General features: G+C 41.1%; 1 protein-coding gene across 10 annotated transcripts in view; it reads left to right on the plus strand.

Annotated features, from left to right (window-relative positions):
- The window catches only part of KCNH5 (potassium voltage-gated channel subfamily H member 5), a 439,958-nt gene that overhangs the window by 228,587 nt on the left and 187,917 nt on the right, over nucleotides 1-23,454 (plus strand). For 6 of the 10 annotated variants that reach the window (XM_017349345.4, XM_089322688.1, XM_089322685.1 and 3 more), the window contains one exon: nucleotides 21,031-21,230. In XM_017349345.4, coding sequence (XP_017204834.2) covers nucleotides 21,031-21,230 — 200 coding nt within the window. Of the gene's footprint in view, nucleotides 1-19,784; nucleotides 20,019-20,448; nucleotides 20,571-21,030; nucleotides 21,231-23,109; nucleotides 23,447-23,454 lie in introns of those variants that run through there. The other 4 variants (XM_089322689.1, XM_089322690.1, XM_089322691.1 and 1 more) reach the window with 4 other exon arrangements.

A 23,454-nucleotide genomic window follows, 5' to 3' on the forward strand; every position in this document is an offset into this window, starting at 1 on the left:
TCATGGAAAAATGGAATTAAAAGGTAAATTTATTTTGGCGCAAAAAATTTTGAAATCCATCCATAGATACTTCTTTTTATCTTGTAGAAGGTAACTATTCATCATTCATGATGATGGCTATCTAATCTATTTTCTCTAGAACTCTGTATTTAAATACAGTCTTACAGAGAAGACAAATACGTATAAAACAGATGAAATAAAAATTCTTCCTTTTGAAGTGAGAAATAGGAGCCCAGCGCTCAATCCACTTGGCGGAAAATCAGAGCATATATCCTTCCTCACGGGGGCTCCTCCAAGCACAGCTGAACACTGAAACCACAAGTGGAATAATTCCTTGGAAAACAAGGCCCTGAGGCAGCCAATCATTGCCACAACAATTTCATGCTAAGACTTCCCTGGAACTCCAGAAATCACTAATCCACTTCTCATCCATGTCCAGTCAATCCTGCATAATTAATCTTACCTTTTTCTAGCCTTCTCAGTGCTAGACCTCTTATTGATCCTTGGAAAATCACACACAACCACAAACACACGCACACTCATGAGCGGACTTCAAAAAGTTCTTGGAAAATTGAATTAAAGAAAAGTTTATTTTGATGTAAAAAAATTTGAAATCCAGTATATGAAGTGGTCCTCAACAAATTTCCTGGAGAATGCATTTCAGGAAAAAACTATGCAAGGATTTCAAATGTTCAGCAAAATAAGCCATCTCCCCTCACACCCCCCATTTCCACTATTTTTGCAGTATTTGTGCATGTTAATGTGGTATTAATACAAAGAGAATAGATTCAATGTAGTTCATAGATACAATTGTAAGAATATGATATTCCATTCTTCTTCCCTCTCTACCACTTCCTCCCTCCCTCCTTCCTTCCATTTTTCTTACTGTCTCTCTTTTCTTAGTTTGTAAGATAACATTGTCGAAAATGAATCTTGGTGTGAATGGAATGGGAGAGGGAGCGGGAGATGGGAGGGTTGCGGGTGGGAGGGAAGTTATGAGGGGGAAAAGCCATTGTAATCCATAAACTGTACTTTGGAAATTTATATTTTCTAAATAAAAGTTAAAAAAAAGATAACATTGTCTTAATTTACATTATAGTCAAAGGCTTAATGCTCCACCAAATAAAGAGTTCAACAGGAAAAAAGTAAAAAGAGCCTAGATTCAGTGGGGATAGGAAAGGGCTATACAAATGATCAAATGGAACGATGTCCATTTCACTCCTATACAGTAAAATTCAAAACAATCACAGGTCATCAAAACCATAGTAGCATATCATACTTGATCACTGATTTAACAAAAATACACAATAAAGTTTTGCAAAGCTATATTTGCAGCAATACTGGTATACACAGACATTTCTTTCTTCATTTTTGATTTCTTAAAAATTTTAACTCAGGTGTATAAGGAAGAACATGTCATACTTGTTCTGTGTCCTGCTCATTTCAGTCAGCCTGATGTCCTTGATCTACATTCCCTTTGCTGCAAACGGTAGAATATAATTCTTTTTTATAGTTGAGTAATATTCCATTGTACTTATACACCATCTTTTCTTTATTCATTTGATGATGGATGCCTTGACTGAGTCCGTATTTTGGCTACTGTGAACAGTGCTGCTAAAAACCTGCTGGTGCAGGCCTGTCTTTGATACAATGTGTTCAGGTCTTTGGGTGTATTCCCAGTAGTGGGATTGCTGGGCAAGTCTATTTCTAGTGTTTAAAGAATTCTCCACACAGTTTTCCAAAGTGGCTGCACTAATTCACATTCCCACCAACAGTGTGGACGTGCTCCCCTTTGTCCACATCCTCGCCAGCATTTGTTACTCTGCGTGTTTTGGATTTTGATAAAACAGGGGTTAGGTTAAACCTCATTGTGGTTTTGATCTGCATTTCCTTCATGGCTAGTGAGGTTCAGCATTTTTTTCCCGTATATTTGTTGGCCATTTGTATTTCTTCTTTTGAGAACTCTCTATTGTAGCCCTTTGCCCATTTCTTGATTGTGTTCTGTTTTGAGGTTTTTCACTTGCTGATATATTCTAGACATTAACCTATTGTCTGTTAGGTCGCTTGCAAATAACTTTGCACTGTTCTGTTGGAAGTCTCTTCACTATATTGGTCCTTCCCTTGGCTATGCACAAGCTTCTAATTTTGATGTAATCCCATTTGTCTTGATTTGCTTCTGTATAGTTTTTTCCTAATACATATTTCCCATAGACCATTTGAAGACTGCTTGTATTAACGCTTCTTTTTTGAAGTAAGAACAATATTGACATCAACTTTATACATAGGAAAGGTGAATGACTTAATTCTGTTCTACATTTATTGCATCTTTTCGTAGTATGCTGCTAAAGATTATATAAAAGGCTTACAGTTAGCATTACTGGAAAGCAAAGGTTCTTGGGTAATTCAAATATGTACCCAGTACAAAATAAATAGGAGAAAGCCATAAGAAGGGGAATTGTATTTTTCATCATAGTGAAGCCATTCTGGACTCATGGCAGTTTTCACTACATTTTTTAGCCCTTTTTTGCTTCTATAGCTGGTGAAGCCAGGGTTATAATTAGGTAAAGCAGATAATGTTTGTATTTGACAATTCGAAGATTTAGGGATTTAAAAACACTGGGTTGCTGTAGATCTGAAATCTGGCATTCTAGTTTGTTTTATGTTTTAAACTTTTATTAACTTATTTTTTTGAGAGAGAGAGAGAAGGAGAGAGGAAGGGATGGAGGGAGGGAGGAAGGGAGAGAGAGAGAGAGAGAAAGAGAGAGAGAGAGAGAATCTTCCATCCTCTGTTTCACTCCTCAGATGCCTGCAACAGCAGGAGACAGGCCAGACCGAAGCCAGGCACCCGGAACTCGGTCTGGACTGTCTTCCACCTGGGTGGGAAGGACCCAAGAATTTAAGCTACCACCTGCAACCACCCAGAGTGCCCGCTAGCAGGAAGCTGGAGTGGAGAGAGGGGCTGGGACTAGAACCCAGAGTGCCCGCTAGCAGGAAGCTGGAGTAGAGAGAGGGGCTGGGACTAGGACCCAGAGTGCCCGCTACCAGGAAGCTGGAGTGGAGAGAGGGGCTGGGACTAGGACCCAGAGTGCCCACTAGCAGGAAGCTGGAGTGGAGAGAGGGGCTGGGACTAGAACCCAGGCACTCTCACGTGGGATCTTAACTGCTGCACCGCATTAACTGCCCTTGTATTTTAAAGTTTATTTTAATTCCATACAAAAATCTATAAATACCTCAAAGATACAACTTACACCACTGTCCAGGGTCTATCGCTGTGGTACAGCGGGTTAGGGCCCTGGCCTGTGCCACCATCCCATTTGGCTGCCACAGGTTTGAGTCCTGGCTGCTCCGCTTCAGATCAAACTCCCTACTAATGCCCCTGGGAAAACATGGGAAGTTGGTTCATGTCCTTGGGCCCTGGCACCCACGTGGGCAGTCTGTTTATTTGAAAATCAGAATGTGTGTGTGAGTGTGTGTATGTGAACAGAGATGACAGAAGAGGAGACATGCTTTCTCCTAACTTAAGAGAGGAAAAGAGGCCAGCGCCGCGGCTCACTAGGCTAATCCTCCGCCTTGTGGCACCGGCACACCGGGTTCTAGTCCCGGTCGGGGTGCCAGACTCTGTCCCGGTTGCCCCTCTTCCAGGCCAGCTCTCTGCTGTGGCCAGGGAGTGCAGTGGAGGATGGCCCAACTGTTTGGGCCCTGCACCCCATGGGAGACCAGGAGGAGCACCTGGCTCCTGGCTTCGGATCAGCGCGGTGTGCCGGCCGCAGTGGCCATTGGAGGGTGAACCAACAGCAAAGGAAGACCTTTCTCTCTGTCTCTCTCACTGTCCACTCTGCCTGTCAAAAAAAAAAAAAAAAAAAAAAAGAGAGAGAGAGGAAAAGAAAATACTAGACGTAAAATAGAAATACCAAGAGCCTGTGTCACCAGTTGTATAACTTGTGAAATGCTACACTTTCAATTACCCTGTGAGTCTATAAAAATAGCAATTTTCTGAGGCAGAAAACAAAGCAAACAAAATGTCAGTTGCAATAAAGAAAATGTCAGTCATATTCGCTTTCCCCAGCTGATGTTCTGCTGCTGGAGAAACGAAGCCGCGTGTGTGTGTGCTGACCCCTGTCTGTTCACATCATGTGATGCAAGCCTGTCTTTGTCTTGGCTCACGTGCAAGGCTTAGTCCTTTTTTTTTTTTTATTTTTGGAGCAACTTTAGTTTTAAAATATATTGTCAAAATTAAAACCTCTCTCCCCATTTCTCTTTCTCTCTCCCCATCTCTCTCCCTCTCTCTCTCTCTTAACTTCTAGAAATTGCTGGGTGACTGTGAGTTGCCAGCAGTCTGTAGCTTTCACTTTTTTTTTTTAAGGCTCACTCACTTTTCTTCCCCCTCAGTTTCTTTCCAAGACGAGTCAAAACTTTCTGAGAAATAGGGAGAAGAATGAGCAGTGTCCCAGGCTGGCATAGATCGCAGTGTGCTTGTCTGAGGCTCCGGTTCAGTGCCTGACTCAGCTCTTGTCCTGAGCTTGCGAGGGTGGTATGATGTCATAAGCAATGGGACCCTTGGGAGGGAGAACTTAGTGTCGTGGAAGATATGTAAGAAGTAGGGAAGAGATGGGTACTAAGAGGGAGCTGGGGTTCCCAGGGTAGCACACGACTTCCATCTCTGTATCTGTGCACCTGACAGTGCATACACTGAGGAACTTTTATTTGACCCCTAACACAGGAGTCTGAAATAATGAGACCAGTGTTCACTTAGCATCTGTTATTATTGTTCTGATTGCAGAAGCATTGCTCCATGAAGTTTTTATCAAAGTTATGAAACTTTATAACAAGTAGAGAGAATAATGAAAATGGACTTACTTAACATAAAAGAGAACATCACAGAAGCATATAGTGGAAATCAAGCTATCCTTATACTTAAAAAATATTTTTTTTTTATTTGAAAAACAGAGTTATAGAAAGAGAGAGGTCTTCCACCTGCTAGTTCACTTCCCAGATGGCCACAATAGCTGGAGGCATGCAAATCCTAAGCCAGCAGCCAGGAGCTTCTTCTGGGTCTCCCACACAGGTGCAGTGGCCCAAGCACTTGGGCCATAGCAGAGAGCTGGATCGGAAGTGGAGCAGCCAGTACTCAAACCAGCACCCATATAGGATGCTGGCACTGCAAGTGGCAGCTTTACCCACTACGCCACAGTGCTGGCCCCACTTTCTTTGTTTTTAATTTTACTTTAATTTCTTAGAGATCTTTTAAGCGAAAAAAAAAAAAAGCTTCTGTCTTTACATTCATCCTCCTCTGTCCCTTTCTTTCATCTTTGATGTTGCCTTAGTAACTGATCACTGTAGGTTCATGATTAACTTCCTAAAATTAAGTGATTTTTTTAGAGCATGTAAGAAGTAATGTCAATTAATTGTTGTCATATAAGTATTAACACTATTTTAGTAAAGCCAGTTGTTTGGTAATCACAGAATCATCCGTGAAACCCACCTAATATTATGCCAAAAGTGTCAGTTCTACAGATGGCCTCTTGTGTGTTCCAACTTATCTCATTAGTTGACAGTAAAAATAAATAGCAAATCAGTCAACTTCCTGTATTGCCTGAAATTCTGCTTTCACAATTTGAACATCCCTGAGAGGAGTAACTTATTAGGTTTCAATATTTAACTCAGCATAAAGGTATTAATGAGATTAGCATCTAACAGGATGATTGTCATAACTCCAGTTCTAGGTGGAATGGGACATGGTTTGAGTGCACACTGGGAAGCAGGTGATGCGGGGCATGTAAGTGGATCTCTGGAGGGTGCCCACCTACCCATGGGGATCCTGTCACTGAGCATCTGGAAGAACCATCATGGGAGAACTGGGTGGAGAACGTCTTTTAAACTGAAGGGTTTTTAAGGTCAATTTCCTCACTATATTTTAAGGTTAACTGGAATCCTTGCAAATGTTCTAACAAGCTGTGAGCCGTGTAGATAATCACAGATCAATGGAACATTTTCTTTTCACATCTTAAACATCATTATTAAGGGTAGACTTTAGTGACTATGAAGACAAGGGAAGATGACAGTTGGACCACCCATGTGAAAATTTGCATTACTGGAAATGCGTTCTTATGCCCACATCAATAGCTGAAGCTGTTTGGTCTAAAGAATAATTGTCAGTCGCAAGTTTTATAAGAGGAAGATACAAGAACTAAAAAGATTGTTATTAAGGAGCTGAATGAATGCAGCCTGACCTGATGAGGAAACAAAATGACTGGAGAACATAATTGCTTTAGAGACTCAAACATCACTGTTTTATGTGTTAGCACGAGAAGTTCTTCAGCATGGACGCCAACTTGCAATTAATGAGCCGGATGTAGGTTTTTGTTTGACTCTACAAATTGGCTTATGCTGGGAATACAACTGCACCACATTTGTATGCTTGAAATGGCTGTACATTTTTATTTGGGGACTTTTTATTGATTATGAAGAGACAATTTTAATTTTCTTTCAAAGAACGTGTTTTGGGACAATTAAGCACTAATCATTTTCTATAGGAAGTAGTGGACACTGCTTGAAGGTGTGAATTAGGTTTTCATTGTATTCCCAGTAGCTGTCATCCAGTAGGTGCTCAATAGATAGCAATATCTCCTGAACTCAATAATGCTTTAATGAGTGGTGTTATATGTGATTATATATCAAATTATTCAATCATCTAACCTATGTCTTTCTGAAAATATTAACGTTAATTCATGACTTTAATATTTATGTTATAATAATAATAGATATGCTTCCATTTGAAAATATGAAGCCATATTAGATACTTCTAAAGTATTTTAAAAATGCACTTTTAGCCGTGATGTGTGTTATAAGGGGCTCAACATCTGCTTCGGTCAGGTCCTCTACCTGCAAGGTGTCCAGCGCGTAACAAATCTTCCCAGGCAGACAAATCAATAATTCACAGGCTTTTATTGGGATTCTGCTCCCGGGCGAGGTTCCCCGGTCCCAACAGAGCAGGAACCGGGGAAGTCGTGCGTCAGAGGTTGGGAGGGCTCCTTTTATAGATTCAGGGCGTGGGGGTTAAAGGTTGAGGCAGGTCTGATCCTCATTGGTTGACCTTCAGGCACCCATGGGAACCTTGACAAGGACTTTTCTTCCCCGGAAGTACAGGTAGGGACTCTCCATTCCTGGAAGTATAGGCCTTCTCTCCTTGTAGATCCCAAAGCTACCACTACCCAATTGAGAAATGCCGTGTTTGATTAGGGTTTAAGCTACTACAGTTGCGTAACGGATCAGAGTTAGTGGCTTAATAAAGGAATCACCACCTACTTTATCACGTAATCTGCAGTTTACTCAGTGCCAGGAGGGCATAACTTACTTCTGCTTCCTGTGGCTTCAGTTGCAATGACTTGAGTAGGCCTGGAAAATCCATGTCTCCAGTGGCTCAGCCCCACGTCTAGAAAGCTGGCGTGGCCAGGCTCTGAGCTGCACAGACATCACAGGCTGACGCAACGTGTTCTTCACATCGTAAATGTCATCATTAAACATCACAAATATAAGTAGAAAGGGCACTAGTGGTAGAACCACTTATGCAGTCTAACATGTTAGCAGGAAGAAATGAGCATGTCAGTATTTTGTATTGCTTAATCTGAGGCTGGTGCTTAACTGGGAGTTCAGCCAAGGTCATTGGTCTGGGGCCTCTAGTCCTCTCTGAGTGCACCTCTTTAGCAGAATGCTTGGGCTTCTTCCCAGCGTGGAAACGGAGTCCTCAGAGCAGATATTTTAATGGTGTGGAACTAAAGCTTCTAGTTTCTTGAGGCTGGGGCCTAGAGATTGGTTTATGATCATAGTTAGAACAGTCTGAGGCCAGCGCCGCTGCTCAGTAGGCTAATCCTCCGCCTGCGGCGCAGGCACCCTGGGTTCTAGTCCCTGTCGGGGTGCCGGATTCTGTCCCGGTTGCCCCTCTTCCAGTCCAGATCTCTGCTGTGGCCTGGAAGTGCAGTGGATGATGGCCCAAGTGCTTGGGCCCTGCACCCGCTTGGGAGACCAGGAGAAGCACCTGGCTCCTGGCTTCAGATCAGCGCGATACGCCGGCTGCAGTGCTCCGGCCGCAGTGGCCATTGGGGGGTGAACCAACGGCAAAGGCAGACCTTTCTCTCTGTCTCTCTCTCTCACTGTCCACTCTGCCTGTCAAAAAAAAAATAGTCTTATTATTAAGAGTGTGCCTAGATTCACCTGGAAGATTCCTCTAGGGTAGAGGTGTTGGAGCATTTGTAGCCATCTTTAATCTCTCCTTATTATAGCTTCCTTTCTGTTAATTATAAGAATGTAAGACTTGTTAGATAAGACTTCAATGTTGTGTATGTCAGAATTATTAAGACTTTATATATGATAAGCCTGCAAAATTATCAGTCATCTTAAGTCTAAAAGTCTGCAGGAGAGTATGTAAAAAGTATCTTATGAAATTGTCACAAATTAGCCCCATTATTACCAGTAAAATATGTTATTGACTATACGGAATCTCCATTCAGAAGGTAAAGTACTCTCACAGGTTTCTATGAAAATGAGCAGACCGTGGGCATTCATGTTGGATGAGTGACAGTGGCCTTCTCAGTTTACTTACTGTGTTCCCATGGTGCCAACATATGTCACCATAGCCTCTAAATCTATTAGTACTGTACCTGCCATATGGTGTTCCTTCTACAGTCTTGTATCAACTATGGTGAAGTTCGTTTCTGAAAGACTGTCTCTTGGTTTGGGATGTGTGAGTTTACTGGGAAGAAAAAAATACATGACTTCTTTTGTTCCTGGAATTGGTCTGTGTTGAGGAACTATAGCTGTGAACATAAAGGAGCAGATCTACTACACCTGATCTCGTGAGATTTGCATTCCTATCAATGAAGAAGAAGAACAAACACATCGATGTATAGTAATAAATAACACAGCATAGGCTGGCGCCACGGCTCACTAGGCTAATCCTCTACCTGCGACGCTGGCACTCCGGGTTCTAGTCCCAGTTGGGGCCCTGGGTTCTGGTCCCGGTTGCTCCTCTTCCAGTCCAGCTCTCTGCTGTGGCTCGGGAGGGCAGTGGAGGATGGCCCAAGTGCTTGGGCTCCTGCACCCGCATGGGAGACCAGGAGGAAGCACCTAGCTTCTGGCTTACTGGCTTCAGATCAGCACGGTGCGCTGACGCCGGCCATGGTGGCCATTATTTGGGGGGGTGAACCAATGGAAGGAAGACCTTTCTCTCTGTCTCTCTCTCTCACTGTCTAACTCTGCCTGTCAAAAAATAAATAAATAAATAAGTAACACAGCATAAAACATAGCAAGGGGATGGGGAGTGAGTTATAGGATGGAAGGAAGGAATGTCAGTGGGTGTGGCCCAGCAAGGGCTCTGGGGCAGGAAGGAGAGGAATCAGAACAGGAAAGGGTTTTGGAAGCGGCTGAGGCAGCAGGGACAGGTAGTGCAGGGGTGCTGAAGGGGACGCAACTTTGGGGTGCGTGAGTAGCAGCGGGGAAGCTGGTGCGACTGGAGCAGAGGCAGAGAGGGGGAAGCCGGTGGAAAGGAGGCTGTGAACCGATTATACACAGCCTTGGACTACGCTGAGGCTTGGGTGTAAGTCCAAGTGCAGTGGAAAAGGGGAAAGGCTTGAGTAGAGGGAGGCGGGATCATACTCACACACAGGCACACACATGCACGCGTGCATGCCAAGATGATTCAGAAAGGTCTCACAAAACTCGAATGAAAACACAGGTGTGTGGAGTGGCACAGGGTTTCCAAACCCATCCCTAGGACACCTTTTCTGTGAACTTTTTGGTGACCCCTCCCATGCATGGACTTTAGAATTTTTCTGCACCAAAATAAATATTTGAATTCCATTTTCCATGGATTTTGGCAGTCCTCTCATGTACATGTTGATGCATATGCATAGGTGTAGGCGTATTGCACAGGTGAGTGTGTACCTACCTACCTACCCACCTACCCACCTTTACAAGTCATTCTTTGTGTCTGGGAGAGCATTTCTTCGATATTGGTGATGATGTGATGATGATACATGGAATTTCATGCCCGTCTACTGGACTCGATTTTTAAAGGCCATTTTATGTGAGTTATGTCACTTAATACAACCTCCTTGGGAAAGTTCTAGTGTAATTTTTCAGTGAGAAGTAAGGAAATAGCAGCCTCAGAGGCTTCATGCCTGGCCCAGAGACTCACATTCTTTCGCAGGGTGGTCTCCACACTAGAAGACCCTACGAGGTGGCTGGTGGAGGAATGGGAAGTGATAGAATCGAAGCTGGATGATGAGGCGCAGGGTCAGCAGGAACTGCTGATGGCTTAGATGGAGAGGATGAATCAGTAAATTGAAGAATGACCTTGAAAGTTTTTGGTCTGAGCAAGTAGATGTATCTTTGCCTCTTACCTACCAAGACAAAAGAAGAAAAGAAAGAAGCACATTTGATGATTGGAGAGAAGGTGTTGGAAATTAGACATTCTTTTTTGGACATGTTAGATCCAAAGGGGTATAAGACATTCGGAAGGGGTGTGTGTGTGTGTGTGTGTGTGTGTGTGTATTTAGTAATACATATTATTATAGGAGAGGTATTATTTTGGGAGTTAGAAGTAGAGAAGTACCTTCTGCTGAGACCCATTTCTCCGATTATTTTGTGTCTCGATCCAAGGCCTCTCTCATTAAAGATGTGCCCTTCTGTCTTGGGAAGAGAGACTGCAGTGGGCAGAAGAGTCACCGCTTACTCTGAAACATCATACGTGTCCTCGTTTTCTCTTTGGAAATATATTCCAGCTTTAACTGCTGAAAATACTTTTAAGAAAGTAGCTTCACTTTTTAAAAATAGACATGTATTACATAATCTATACATATAATAAAATTTCATAAAGCCAAACATCAAAGAAATGAATGCAGGTGAAAAGAAACCTGGCAAAATCTGAATCAAGTCTTTAATATACTTAATTGCATTGTGCCATTATCAAATTTCCTTGTTTTCTATATTATTATAGTTGGATAGGCAATACACATAGAAGTCAGCCTTCTGCACTAGTTTTGCAGCTTCTTTTGAGTCTAAAATTATTTTCAAATAAGAAAAATGCAAAAGTGTGAACATATAATTAAATCTCTTGCTTTAAATTATGACATCACTTTCAGATGAAAATGGGAGGCAAACCTGGATATCTGTCGTATGTCTAACTTAGTGGGGTGTTGATTATCCTTCAGTTATTGCTACAAACTTTTAATATCTTGCCAGTTTTTTTCATATTTTAGCTTAAAATTTTCACAAAAGAAGAATGTATTTTTGTGTGACTATGTAATGCACCCCAAAACATGAAATGTGTGGAAATTTGTTATACAAAAAGGCAGTAGGGGTATTGGTAAAGATAGTATATTGGTAGCATTTTAGCCAAACAAGTTAAACATGTCAAAAGAATAGATCCTTCTGTGATTTTATGAACAATTTCTTATAGCTAAACTCTGTTAAAAACACAATTATGACATTATTTTATTAACTCCTAAAATGACTACTATTTTTTTAAAAACTCCCTCTGCTTTTATTATTATTATTATTTATTTTAAAGTCAGAGTTACACAGAGAGAGGAGAGGCAGAGAGAAAGAGAGGTCTTCCATCCGATGCTTCACTCCCCAGGTGGCCACAAAGGCTGGAGCTGCATCAATCTGAAGCCAGGAGCCAGGAGCTTCTTCCAGGTCTCCCATGTGGGTGCAGGGGCCCAAGGACTTGGGCCATCCTCCACTGCTTTCCCAGGCCATAGCAGAGAGATGGATAGGAAGAGGAACAGCCAGGACTAGAACCAGCGCCCATATGGGATGCTGGCACTTCAGGCCAGGGCGTTAACCCGCTGTGCCACAGTGCCAGCCCTGACTACTCTTATTTTAAAATCATAAATTTGCCTTAGTTCTCTTCTGAGACATGAAATTCCATATTTGTTAAGTGATTATTTTGCCATTTATTTGTTCACATTATTTGAATGATTTTCTCTCTTAACACAAAGGTTTTTTAAAATTCATGGAAATGTGTATTATTAAAATACTATATAGATTTCAAATTTCTTTTGCATTAAAATAAATTTGTCTTTTAATTCCATTTTTCCATGAACTCTTTGAAGTATCCTTGTGGCAACAGTGATGGAATAGAGATGCTAAGTCTGTGATTACCTCCCTGTTTTTGGTTTGGTTATTAAATACAAATGTGCAAGGATTTAAAGACTCAGTTGAGAAATCTCCACACTATATTCCTCCTACTCAGATTTAACACAATGTCTTCCATCTTAAAAATTGTCCTGATTGGCATGAAAATTCCTAACTAACAGCAGAAAACCAACTAAGTGCTTATGAAATGATAGCTTTTTGATGTGAAACTATAATTTGCTATACCCAAAGAACAAACAAGTATCCTTGGAGAAACAAACAATTTCTCAAAAATGATATATTGAGGATCTTATGTTGCTTTAGTAGCTTGAGTCTATACCACTTCCATCAACTGGAATTTGATTGATGAAGCCGCCAACTCAAAGAGCCCTCATTTTGATTAGAGAAGTCACTTTCAAATGCTTGGAAGATGTAGGACAGGAACGATCAGTGTCTGATACTCTATTATTTGTGAGATGCTTATGGGTGTCGTGGTTACTAAACATTGCATTTATTGCACATCAAGTTGAATGGGGTGCTGGCTTCTTTTCAGAAGAGCTTCCTTTTTACAGGGGAAGGAAATGCCAGGGCTAGGGTAGGTTGGAGATGGTGAAAGAAGTTTGGGCCTGCATTTGGTTAGGTATGAACCCAGCTAGTTAAATTGGTTTTTGCCCAGGACTGGCCTTGTGGTTCAGTAGTTTAGGCCTCTGTATGTGACGACCTACATCGCTTGTGAGCTCTGGTTGTAGTCCGGGCTGCTCCACTTCTGATCCAGCGCCCTGTTAATGTACCTGGGAAAGCAGCAGGTGATGGCCCGGGTGCTTCAACCTCTGCCAACAACATAGCAGATCTGGATGGAGTTGCAGGTTGCTGGCTTTGACTTGGCCTTTATGGCCATTTAGGGAGTGAAGCAGTCGATTGAAGATTCTTTCTCTCTCTCTCTCTTTCTCTCTCTCTATGCCCTTCAAAATATAAAATAAAATAAATCTTAAAAAGGAGCTTTTGCAGAACCATGTTAGCATGAGTAGCCTGACTAGAAGAAGAGTTGGTGAATTGTGGTTTGAGGGGGTGCAGCAGGAACACACATTGAAAAACCACATCCCATTCATTGCCCCTGTAGAGTAAATAACAGCAGTCGGCAAGTTGACTTTATTCGTGATTAAAATGATAGAATTGAAAAGCATTTAATCAGTGGAATACTGACAGGAATTTAATAACTCCAGGTACTCTCAAAGTTTTATTTTAGCCATGAATTCCAATTCAGTTAATCTTCAGAGCCTTCTAAAAATAGAGCACTTTAATCTGGATGCACATCTTACGTTTCTGATGTTCTGTCAAAAATATTTATAACCAGACAGGTATTCCAGAAGCTGGAAGGAGCAAGCTGGGAGAACGAGCATACACTTCTAAGCTGGGTCATCAATCCCTGGAACACATAAATTGATTAGGCTTCAATCAGGAGGACAGGGTTGGGGGATAGCTTCAATCACAAGCTAGAATTTCTTCTGCAAAATTATAACTTTAAGTCATCTGTTTCTTCAGAAATATCTTTTTTTTATTTTTTAACTTTTATTTAATGAATATAAATTTCCAAAGTACAGCTTATGGATTGCAATGTCTTCTCCCCCCATAACTTCCCTCCCACCTGCAACCCTCCCCTTTCCCTCTCCCTCCCCCCTTCCATTCATATCAAGATTCATTTTCAATTCTCTTTATATACAGAAGATCAGTTTAGCATACATTAAGTAAAGATTTCAACAGTTTGCTCCCACACAGAAACATAAAGTGAAAAATACTGTTTGAGTACTAGTTATAGCATTAAATCACAATGTACAGCACATTAAGGACAGAGATCCTACATGAGGAGTAAGTGCACAATGACTCCTGTAGTTGACTTAACAATTTGACACTCTTGTTTATGGCATCAGTAATCACTCCAAGCTCTTGTCAGGAGTTGCCGAGGCTATGGAAGTCTTTTGAGTTCACCTACTCTGATCATATTTAGACAAGGTCGTAGTCAAAGTGGAAGTTCTCTCTTCCCTTCAGAGAAAGGTACCTCCTTCTTTGATGACCTGTTCTTTTCACTGGGATCACTGGGATCTCACTCGCAGAGATCTTTCATTTAGTTTTTTTTTTTTTTTTTTGCCAGAGTGTTTTGGCTTTCCATGCCTGTAATACTCTCATGAGCTTTTCAGCCAGATCTGCATGCCTTAGGGGTTATTCTGAGGCCAGAGTGCTGTTTAGGACATCTGCCATTCTATGGGTCTGCTGTGTATCTCGCTTCCCATGTTGGATTGTTCTCTCCCTTTTTTTATTCTATCAGTTAGTATTTGCAGACACTAGTCTTGTTTATGTGATCCCTTTGACTCTTAGTCCTATCATTATGATCAATTGTGAACAGAAATTGATCACCCGGGACTAGTGAGTTGGCATTGGTACATGCCACCTCGATGGGATTGAATTGGAATCCCCTGGTATGTTTCTAACTCTACCGTTTGAGGTAAGTCAGCTTGAGCATGTCCCGAATTGCACATCTCTTCCCTCTCTTATTCCCACTCTCATATTTAACAGCAATCACTTTTCAATTAAGTTTCAACACCTGAGAATAACTGTGTATTGATTACAGTATTCAACCAAAAGTATTAAGTAGAACAAACAAAAAAAATACTAAGAGGGATAACGTATTAAGTTGTTCATCAACAGTCAGGGCAAGGGCTGATCAAGTCACCATTTCTCATAGTGTTCATTTCACTTTAACAGGTTTACTTTTTGGTGCTCAGTTAGTTGTCACCTATCAAGGAGAACAAGTGGTATTTGTCCCTTTGGGACTGGCTTATTTCACTCAGCATAATGCTTTCCAGATTCCTAACAGGGATCACTTTTCAGTTAAAATTTAAACACCTAAGAATAATTGTGTGTTAATTACAGAGTTCAACCAATGGTACTAGAACAAAAAAAATACTAAAATGGATAAAGTATTATATTGTACATCAACAGTCAGCACAAGAGCTGATCAAGTCACTGTTTCTCATAGTGTCCATTTCACTTCAACAGGTTTCCCCTTTGGTGCTCAGTTAGTTGTCACCTATCAGGGAGAACATATGGTATTTGTCCCTTTGGGACTGGCTTAATTCACTCAGCATGATGTTTTCCAAATTCCTCCATCTTGTTGCAAATGACTGGGTTTCGTTGTTTTTGACTGCTGTATAGTATTCTATACAGTACATATCCCATAATTTCTTTATCCAGTTTACTGTTGATGGGCATTTGGGTTGGTTCCAGGTATTAGTTATTGTGGATTGAGCTGCAATAAACATTAAGGTGCAGACCGTTTTTTTGTTTCCCGATTTAATTTCCTTTGGGTAAATTCCAAGTAGTGGGATGGCTGGGTTGAATGGTAGGGTTATATTCAGGTTTCTGAGGAATCTCCAGAGAGACTTTCATAGTGGCTTTATCAGTTTGCATTCCCACCAACAGTGGGTTAGTGTCCCTTTTTCCCCACATCCTGGCCAGCATCTGTTGTTGGTAGTTTTCTGAATACGAGCCATTCTCACCGGGGTGAGGTGAAACCTCATTGTGGTTTTGATTTGCATTTCCCTGATTGATAGTGATGCTGAACATTGTGTCATATGTCTGTTGGCCATTTGGATTTCCTCTTTTGAAAAATGTCTATTGAGATCCTTGGCCCATCTCTTAAGTGGGTTGTTGGTTTTGATGTTGTGGAGTTTCTTGATTTCTTTGTAGATTCTTGTTATCAACCCTTTATTTGTTGCATAGTTTGCGAATATTTTTTTTCCCATTCTGTCGGTTGCCTCTTCACTTTCCTGGCTGTTTCTTTTGCAGTACAGAAACTTCTCAATTTGATGCAATCCCAAATGTTAATTTTGGTTTTGACTTCCTGTGCTTCTGGGTATTTTCCAAGAAGTCTTTGCCAGTACCTATATCTTGCAGGGTTTTTCCAGTGCTCTCTAGTAATTTGATGGTATTGGGTCGTAGATTTAAGTCTTTAATCCATGTTGAGTGAATTTTTGTGTAGGGTGAAAGGTAGGGGTCTTGCTTCATGATTCTGCACGTGGAAATCCAATTTTCCCAGCACCATTTATTGAATAGACTGTCCTTACTCCAGGGATTGGTTTTGGATCCTTGATCAAATATGAGTTGGCTGTAGATGTTTGGATTGATTTCTGGTGTTTCAATTCTGTTCCATTAGTCTACCCATCTTTTTCTGTACCAGTACCATGCTGTTTTGATAACAACTGCCCTGTAGTATGTCCTGAAATCTGGTATTGTGATGCCTCCGGCTTTGTTTTTGTTGTACAAGATTGCTTTAGCTATTCGAGGTCTCTTGTGCCTCCATATAAATTTCAGCAACATTTTTTCTAGATCTGAGAAGAAGGTCTTCGGTATCTTGATTGGTATTGCATTGAATCTATAAATTGCTTTTGGGAGAATGGACATTTTGATGATATTGATTCTTCCAATCCATGAGCATGGAAGATTTTTCCATTTCTTGGTATCCTCTTCTATTTCTTTCTTTAAGGTTTTGTAATTTTCATCGTAGAGATCTTTAACGTCCTTGGTTAAGTGTATTCCAAGGTATTTGATTGTTTTTGTAGCTATTTTGAATGGGATTGATCTTAGAAGTTCTTTCTCAGCTGTGGTATTGCCTGTGTATACAAAGGCTGTTGATTTTTGTGCATTGATTTTATATCCTGCTACTTTGCGAAACTCTATAGAAGAGTTCCAATAGTCTCTTAGTAGAGTTCTTTGGGTCCCCTAGGTAAAGAATCATATCATCTGCAAAGAGGGATAGTTTGAGTTCTTCCTTCCCAAGAAGAATTGGAGTTAGTTCTTCTTTAAATGTCTGGTAGAATTCAGCGGTGAATCCGTCTGGTCCTGGGCTTTTCTTTGTTGGGAGGGCCTTTATTACTGTATCAATTTCTGTCTCAGTTATGGGTCTGTTTAGGTTTTCTATGTCTTCCTGGTTCAATTTAGGTAGGTTGCATGTGTCCAGGAATCTCTCCATTTCTGATAGGTTTCCCTGTTTGCTGGCATACAGGTCCTTGTAGTAGTTTCTGATGATTCTTTTTATTTCTGTGGTGTCTGTTGTTACATTTCCTTTTTCATCTCTGACTTTATTGATTTGGGTCTTTTCTTTTTTTAGTTAGTTGGGCCAATGGGGTGTCAATTTTGTTTATTTTTTCAAAAAACCAGCTCCTTGTTTGGCTGATTTTTTGTAATTTTTTTTTTTTTTGGATTCAATCCTGTTGATTTCTTCTCTGATTTTAATTATTTCTCTTCTCCTACTAGATTTGGGTCTGGTTTGCTGCAGATTTTCTAGATCCTTGAGATGCAGTGAAACTCATCTATTTGGTGCCTTTCCAATTTCTTGATGTAGGCACCTATTGATATAAACTTTCCTCTTAACACTGCTTTTGCCATATCCCATAAGTTTTGGTATGTTGTGCTGTTATCCTCATTTGCTTCCAGAAAATTTTTGATTTCTCTTTTAATTTCTTCTATGACCCATTGTTCATTCAGAAGCATGTTGTTCAATCTCCGTGCGTTTGCATATGCTCTAGGGATTCCTGAGTTGCTAATTTCCAACTTCATTCCTTTATGGTCTGAGACGCTGCATGGTATGATTCTAATTCTTTTGAATTTGCTGAGATTTGCTTGATGGCCTAGTATGTGGTCAATCCTAGAGAAGGTTCCATGTACTGCTGAGAAGAATGTAAATGCTTTCTGTGTAGGATGAAAAGTTCTGTAGATATCTGTTAAATACATTTGGGCTATAGTGTTGTTTAAATCTACTGTCTCCTTGTTGATCTTCTGTCCTGTTGATCTGTCTATTTCTGAGAGTGGGGTATTGAAGTCCCCCAGTACTACTGTCCCTTAACAAATCTTTTAAATAAACTGGTGCCCTGTAATTAGGTGCATATACATTGATAATCATTATATCTTCCTGTTGAATTGATCCCTTAATCATTATATAGTGCCCCTCTTTGTCTCTCCTAACAGTTTTTGTGGTAAAATTTATGTTGTCCGATATTAAGATGGCTATGCCCCCTCTTTTTTCATTTCTGTTTGCATGGTATATCTTTTTCCAGCCTTTCACTTTCAGTCTGTATGGATCTTTATTGGAAAGATGTGTTTCTTGTAAGCAGCAAATAGATGGGTTTTGTTCCTTAAGCCAATCAGCCAATCGGTGTCTTTTAACTGGACAGTTCAGGCCATTAACGTTCAATGTGACTACTGATAAGTAGTAGCTTTGCCCTACCATTTGCTCAAGATATTTTCTGATATATATTTTGAACTTCTTGTGTTCTTTTGGTGTGAGATTTCCTTCATTTCCCTTCTTTCATATTGATGGCCGTGTTTCTGTGTTTCTGAGTGTAACACATCCTTAAGCATCTTTTGCAGGGCTGGACGAGTGGCAACAAATTCTTTCAATTTCTTTTTGTAGTGAAAGGTCTTTTTTTCACCTTCATTCACAAATGAGAGCTTAGCAGGATATAATATTCTGGGCTGGCAGTTTTTCTCTCTTAGTACCTGGGCTATATCTCGCCATTCCCTCTTAGCTTGTAGGGTTTCTGATGAGAAGTCAGCTGTGAGTCTGATTGGAGATCCTCTGAGAGTAATCTGACGTTTCTCTCTTGCACATTTTAGGATCTTTTCTTTATGTTTCACTGTGGTGAGTTTAATTACAACGTGTCATGGTGAGGATCTCTTTTGGTCATGTTTATTACGGGTTCTATGAGCTTCCTGTACTAGGATGTCTCTGTCCTTCTCCAAACCCGGGAAATTTTCTGCTACTATCTCACTAAAAAGGCCTTCTAATCCTTTCTCCCTCTCCATGCCTTCAGGAACTCCTGGAACCCGAATGTTGGGTTTTTTAATAGTATCCTGAAGATTCCTGAAAATATTTTTTAGATTTCTAATTTCCTCTTCTTTTCTTTGGTTTGATTGTATCTTTTCCTGTGCTCTGTCTTCTACGTCTGATATTCTCTCTTCTGCTTCACCCATTCTGTTTTTAAGGCTCTCTAATGTGTTTGTCATTTGATCTGTTGAATTCTTCATTTCATTATGATTTCTCATCACTATTACAGTTTCATTTTCTACTAGTTGTTTCATTTCATTTTTATTCCTCCTTTATATTTCATTTTCGTGCGAGAGATTTTCTATCTTGTCCATTAAGGATTTCTGTAGTTCGAGAATTTGTTTTTGAGAACTTCTTAATGTTCTTATCAATTTTTTGAGATCTGCTTCTTGCATTTCTTCTGTCTCATCATCTTCATAATCTTGAATTGGGGTGTCTATTTCATTCGGGGGCGTCATAGTGTCTTCCTTGTTCTTGTTACCTCGGCTTATGCGTTTGTTTGGCATTTTGTAGATATTCTTTGGTTTTTTCTTGTTATACTGTGACTCTAGATTAAGAGGACTGTCTGCTTTTGATGGATCCTTAGAGGCTGTGATGGGTGTGGCCAGAGAGCTCTGGTTCTACAGGGTTAAGGGTGTGCCAAAAGTGCTTCACCCTGATTGTTCTCTAGCTCGCTCGTGTGTGCTCTCTCTCTCTCTTTTTTTTTTTTTTTTTTGACTCAGTTGGGAAGTAATTCCACACAGCTGAGTGGAATTGAGAGTAGTTGATGTATGAAATCTGGCCCCTGTGGGTATTCGTTTGCTTACCAGAGTCAGGTTTTTCTGCTTGGCTAATGAGGGGCACCCGCTTTACATATGCAAAATGGCGCGCACTGCTTTACTTACGTAAAATGACGCCTGCCCTTTGTCTTGCTCTGCTTTGTAAGGTGAGTGGAGAGAGAGGCTAAATGTCCGTGCAGGTTCCCCTTATTTATTCGATTTTTTTCTCTCCTCCAGCCAGCCTGGTAAACTTTCCCCAATGGGGTTTCAGGCCTCGTTCTCTGCAGGCTCTTTCTGCCTTTCCCTGCCAATGTTTCGGGTTACCGAGAGGTTGTTTTTGTCTCACCTCCCCTTCCAGCGCTGGCGCACAGACTCTGCAGCTCCGGTGGGTCCGGCGGGTCCGGCGGGTCCGGCGGCTCGGCTTCCATGCATTGGGCAACCTTGCTGTCCCCCTAGGTCCTCCGAGTCACAGCCACTAGATCCGAAAGAGTTTCCTCTGCAATTTTTCCCTGATGTTAGCCACTTGCATGTTTTGTCCTGTTGACTAGAGTGGAGCATGCTCATAAAATCTTTATATCTTTAAAGATTTATTTATTTATTTGAAAGTCCAGGAGAGAGAGAGAGAGAGAGAGAGAGAGAGAAATATCTTTCATTTGCTTGTTAACTTCCCAGACAGCCACAAAGGCCTGGCTGAGTGAGGCCAAAGCCAGGGGCCAAGAACTTCATTCACGTGGGTAACAGAGACTTAACCTGGGCCATCCTCTGCTGCTTTTCCAGGTGCATCATCAGGGAGCTGGGTAAGAAGTGGAGCAGCTGGGACTCGAACTGGTGCCCAGATGGAATGTTGGTGTTACAGACAGTGGCTTTATCTGCTAAGCCAAAACGTTGGCCCCCACAAAAAATCTTTTTGTTCTGACATGTAGCTTCGAATCAGAGCAGCTCTGACCCTTGTGGCCAGCTGGGGAGTGAACCAGCAGATGGAAGACTTCTCTCTGGATCTCTCTTTCTCTGCTTCTGCCTCTCTGCCTTTCAAATAAATAAATAAATCTTTAACAAAAGTCTGATTGGTCACAAAGAAGGGAACATTTCCCCAGTGAATGCCCAGAGCCAGGCACTCTTCTTAGGGTTAATGTGCATTAACTCCTGTACATTTCAGAAATCACCTCTGTCCAGTTAGAGTAGAGTTAGCCAATATTCACCTTGTTGTCTCACTTGGGATATTTGTTTTATTTTCATGACTTTTTTCTTCTCTTCCAGCTCTTCTTTATGCGACTATATTTGGAAATGTCACCACAATTTTCCAGCAGATGTATGCCAACACCAACCGATACCATGAGATGCTGAATAACGTCCGGGACTTCCTGAAACTCTATCAGGTCCCCAAAGGCCTCAGTGAGCGCGTGATGGATTATATTGTCTCGACGTGGTCCATGTCAAAAGGCATCGACACTGAGAAGGTATGGGTTATCATTATTATCATTATCATTATTATTATTAATTTTCTATTTCAGTGGCTCCTTAGATGCATATGGCTTTCTAACTCATGTGTTGCTCGCATAAATTGCTTTATAAATGATACTCTCTACTTTGTAAATGACATATCAATCAAATTTATTGAGTGTTTATAAGGTGCAAAGCACTTAATCATTAATCATTGATTAGTACCAGTCATCACACTGAATTTAGAAAAATCAGTTCTGGCAAACAACTAATCACTGCATTTCCTGAGGACACTCTCATTAGCAACCATGGAAGTCTGCTGCATTTGTCCAAAGCTAGGAGCCCTGTTACTTCTCCTGGTAGAGTTTATTTTTGATTTCTCCTTGACATTTGCCCATTCAAATATTAAAAAGGAATCTACTTGGCTAAATGTGACTATTCCAAAAAGCTTGTTGAAAACTGAATGAAAAGATAAAATTGATGCAAAAAACTTTTAAATCCATGTTTAGTGTTTTTTTCAGCATTTGTATTTCCCATGAACTTTGTAAAGACGCCTGTAAAGGGAAAATTTCCATGTCTTCTAAGTCACCTTCCACTTGAATTCTTCCCACCTCTTACACATCTTACAAAGCCACTCATAATTCTTCATTTTTCACTTTGTGTTACACAAGTCTATAAAAAGGATACCTCCTTCTTTAATTAGCTGACATCGCTGTTTCTTCCTTGTATTTTCATAAACTGCTTTTAATGTTTTTCACCTATTTCATATTTGGGGCAAAGAAGGACTCAAACTGCTTGTTACAATAAATAAGAGCAAATAAAAAATTGCGTCCTGCAACCAGCAGGTTCACAGCAAATACAGAGAATGACAACTGGAGTTTTCACACTGAGTGTCAGAGAACGCCTGTCGGAGCTATTTTTCTTTTATAAAGCATCAGATGAGACTCTTCTTTGTAGATATTGATTTCTTACATATGATATTTAAATGACAGAATATCTGCCTTACGGTTCCCATACATTTGTTTTTAATTTTCACAATATCTTCATTCCTGTCCCCACAAATTTATTCTAATTTTTATTTATTCACTTGAGAGGAAGAGAAACAGAAAGAGGGAAAGAAGAGAGGGGAAGAGAGAGTAAGAGGGGAGGAAGAGAGAGATGGGGACTCAACCCAGGTCTCCCCTGTGGGTGGCAGGAACGCAGTTACTTGCGCCTCACCTGCTGCCTCCAGGGTCTGTGTAGGAAGGAGATCCAGAGGCAGCAGGTGGACCCAGGTCTCTTGATGTGGGACAGGGGTGTCTTAACCACGAGGCCGAGCAGCCACGTCTCGTTGTTCTTTCAACTTTCTGAGATTGCTTTTGGTTTTTCTCTCAGACTTGTGCAACAAGCATGTTTCCATTTGAAATGGGAAGAACAAATGAGCAAAGTAAAAGTTTATTTAGAGGCCTTTCCCAAAACAAGTAAGTGTTAGGGACACATGATTGATGGGGTGTAGGGAATGGCCTTGGGGTGTTAGAAAGCTTCAGAGGGAGTGCACGTGGGACCCTCTGAGTTAGCTATGTGGAAGAATCATGAAACGGGTGAAATTTGCTCCTTTTTCAACATTCCACAAGGTGAAGTCTAAATGTTCTAGTTAAATGGCCACTTAAAATACTATGCATGACCACAGAAGGAAAAAAGAGAAAATTCTGTGGGATTTGATTAGTTTGCATTGAGACAAGATGTGTTAATTAGGGAAATGATCCACACAAGAAACAGAATCATCCCCGGAGTGAGCGTGAGAGTAGCCGGGCCCACCTGTTCCAGGGCAGGCGTCCTTGGACTTCCACACTGAGTCAGAGAGCCAGGACAGCCACTTGCCTTGCCAATCACTGAATCAGAAACTCTTCTTTCCAGAACGTGCCATGAGGTCATGTAGTAGCTAACAGAAGACGTCAGAGAAATGATGAGTGCTAGCCTTTCACGTGTTAGGGGAGAGCCCGGCCCAGGCTGTTCAGCAGGTGGCAGACTACGGAGCTGCTGTTCCCTTTGTTGCATCAAGAGTGAAGCTGACTGAAGGCCCGCTAGCCGCTGCGGGAGGCTACGCTCCACCGTCTCCTTGGTGATGTGGTTAGGTTGTAACGCTCTGGTATGGGGCATATCTGGAAATCACATCTCATGGAGCGAAGACCAGTTTCTAGGTCCCTACTGTGTATTGCTGGCTTTTTGTTTTCCTGTTCTTTGTTCATTTGTTCATCAGAA

This window comes from Oryctolagus cuniculus, chromosome 20 (assembly GCF_051225735.1).
Source record: "Oryctolagus cuniculus isolate XC-2025 breed Fujian yellow rabbit chromosome 20, ASM5122573v1, whole genome shotgun sequence".
NCBI classification, from domain to species: domain Eukaryota; kingdom Metazoa; phylum Chordata; class Mammalia; order Lagomorpha; family Leporidae; genus Oryctolagus; species Oryctolagus cuniculus.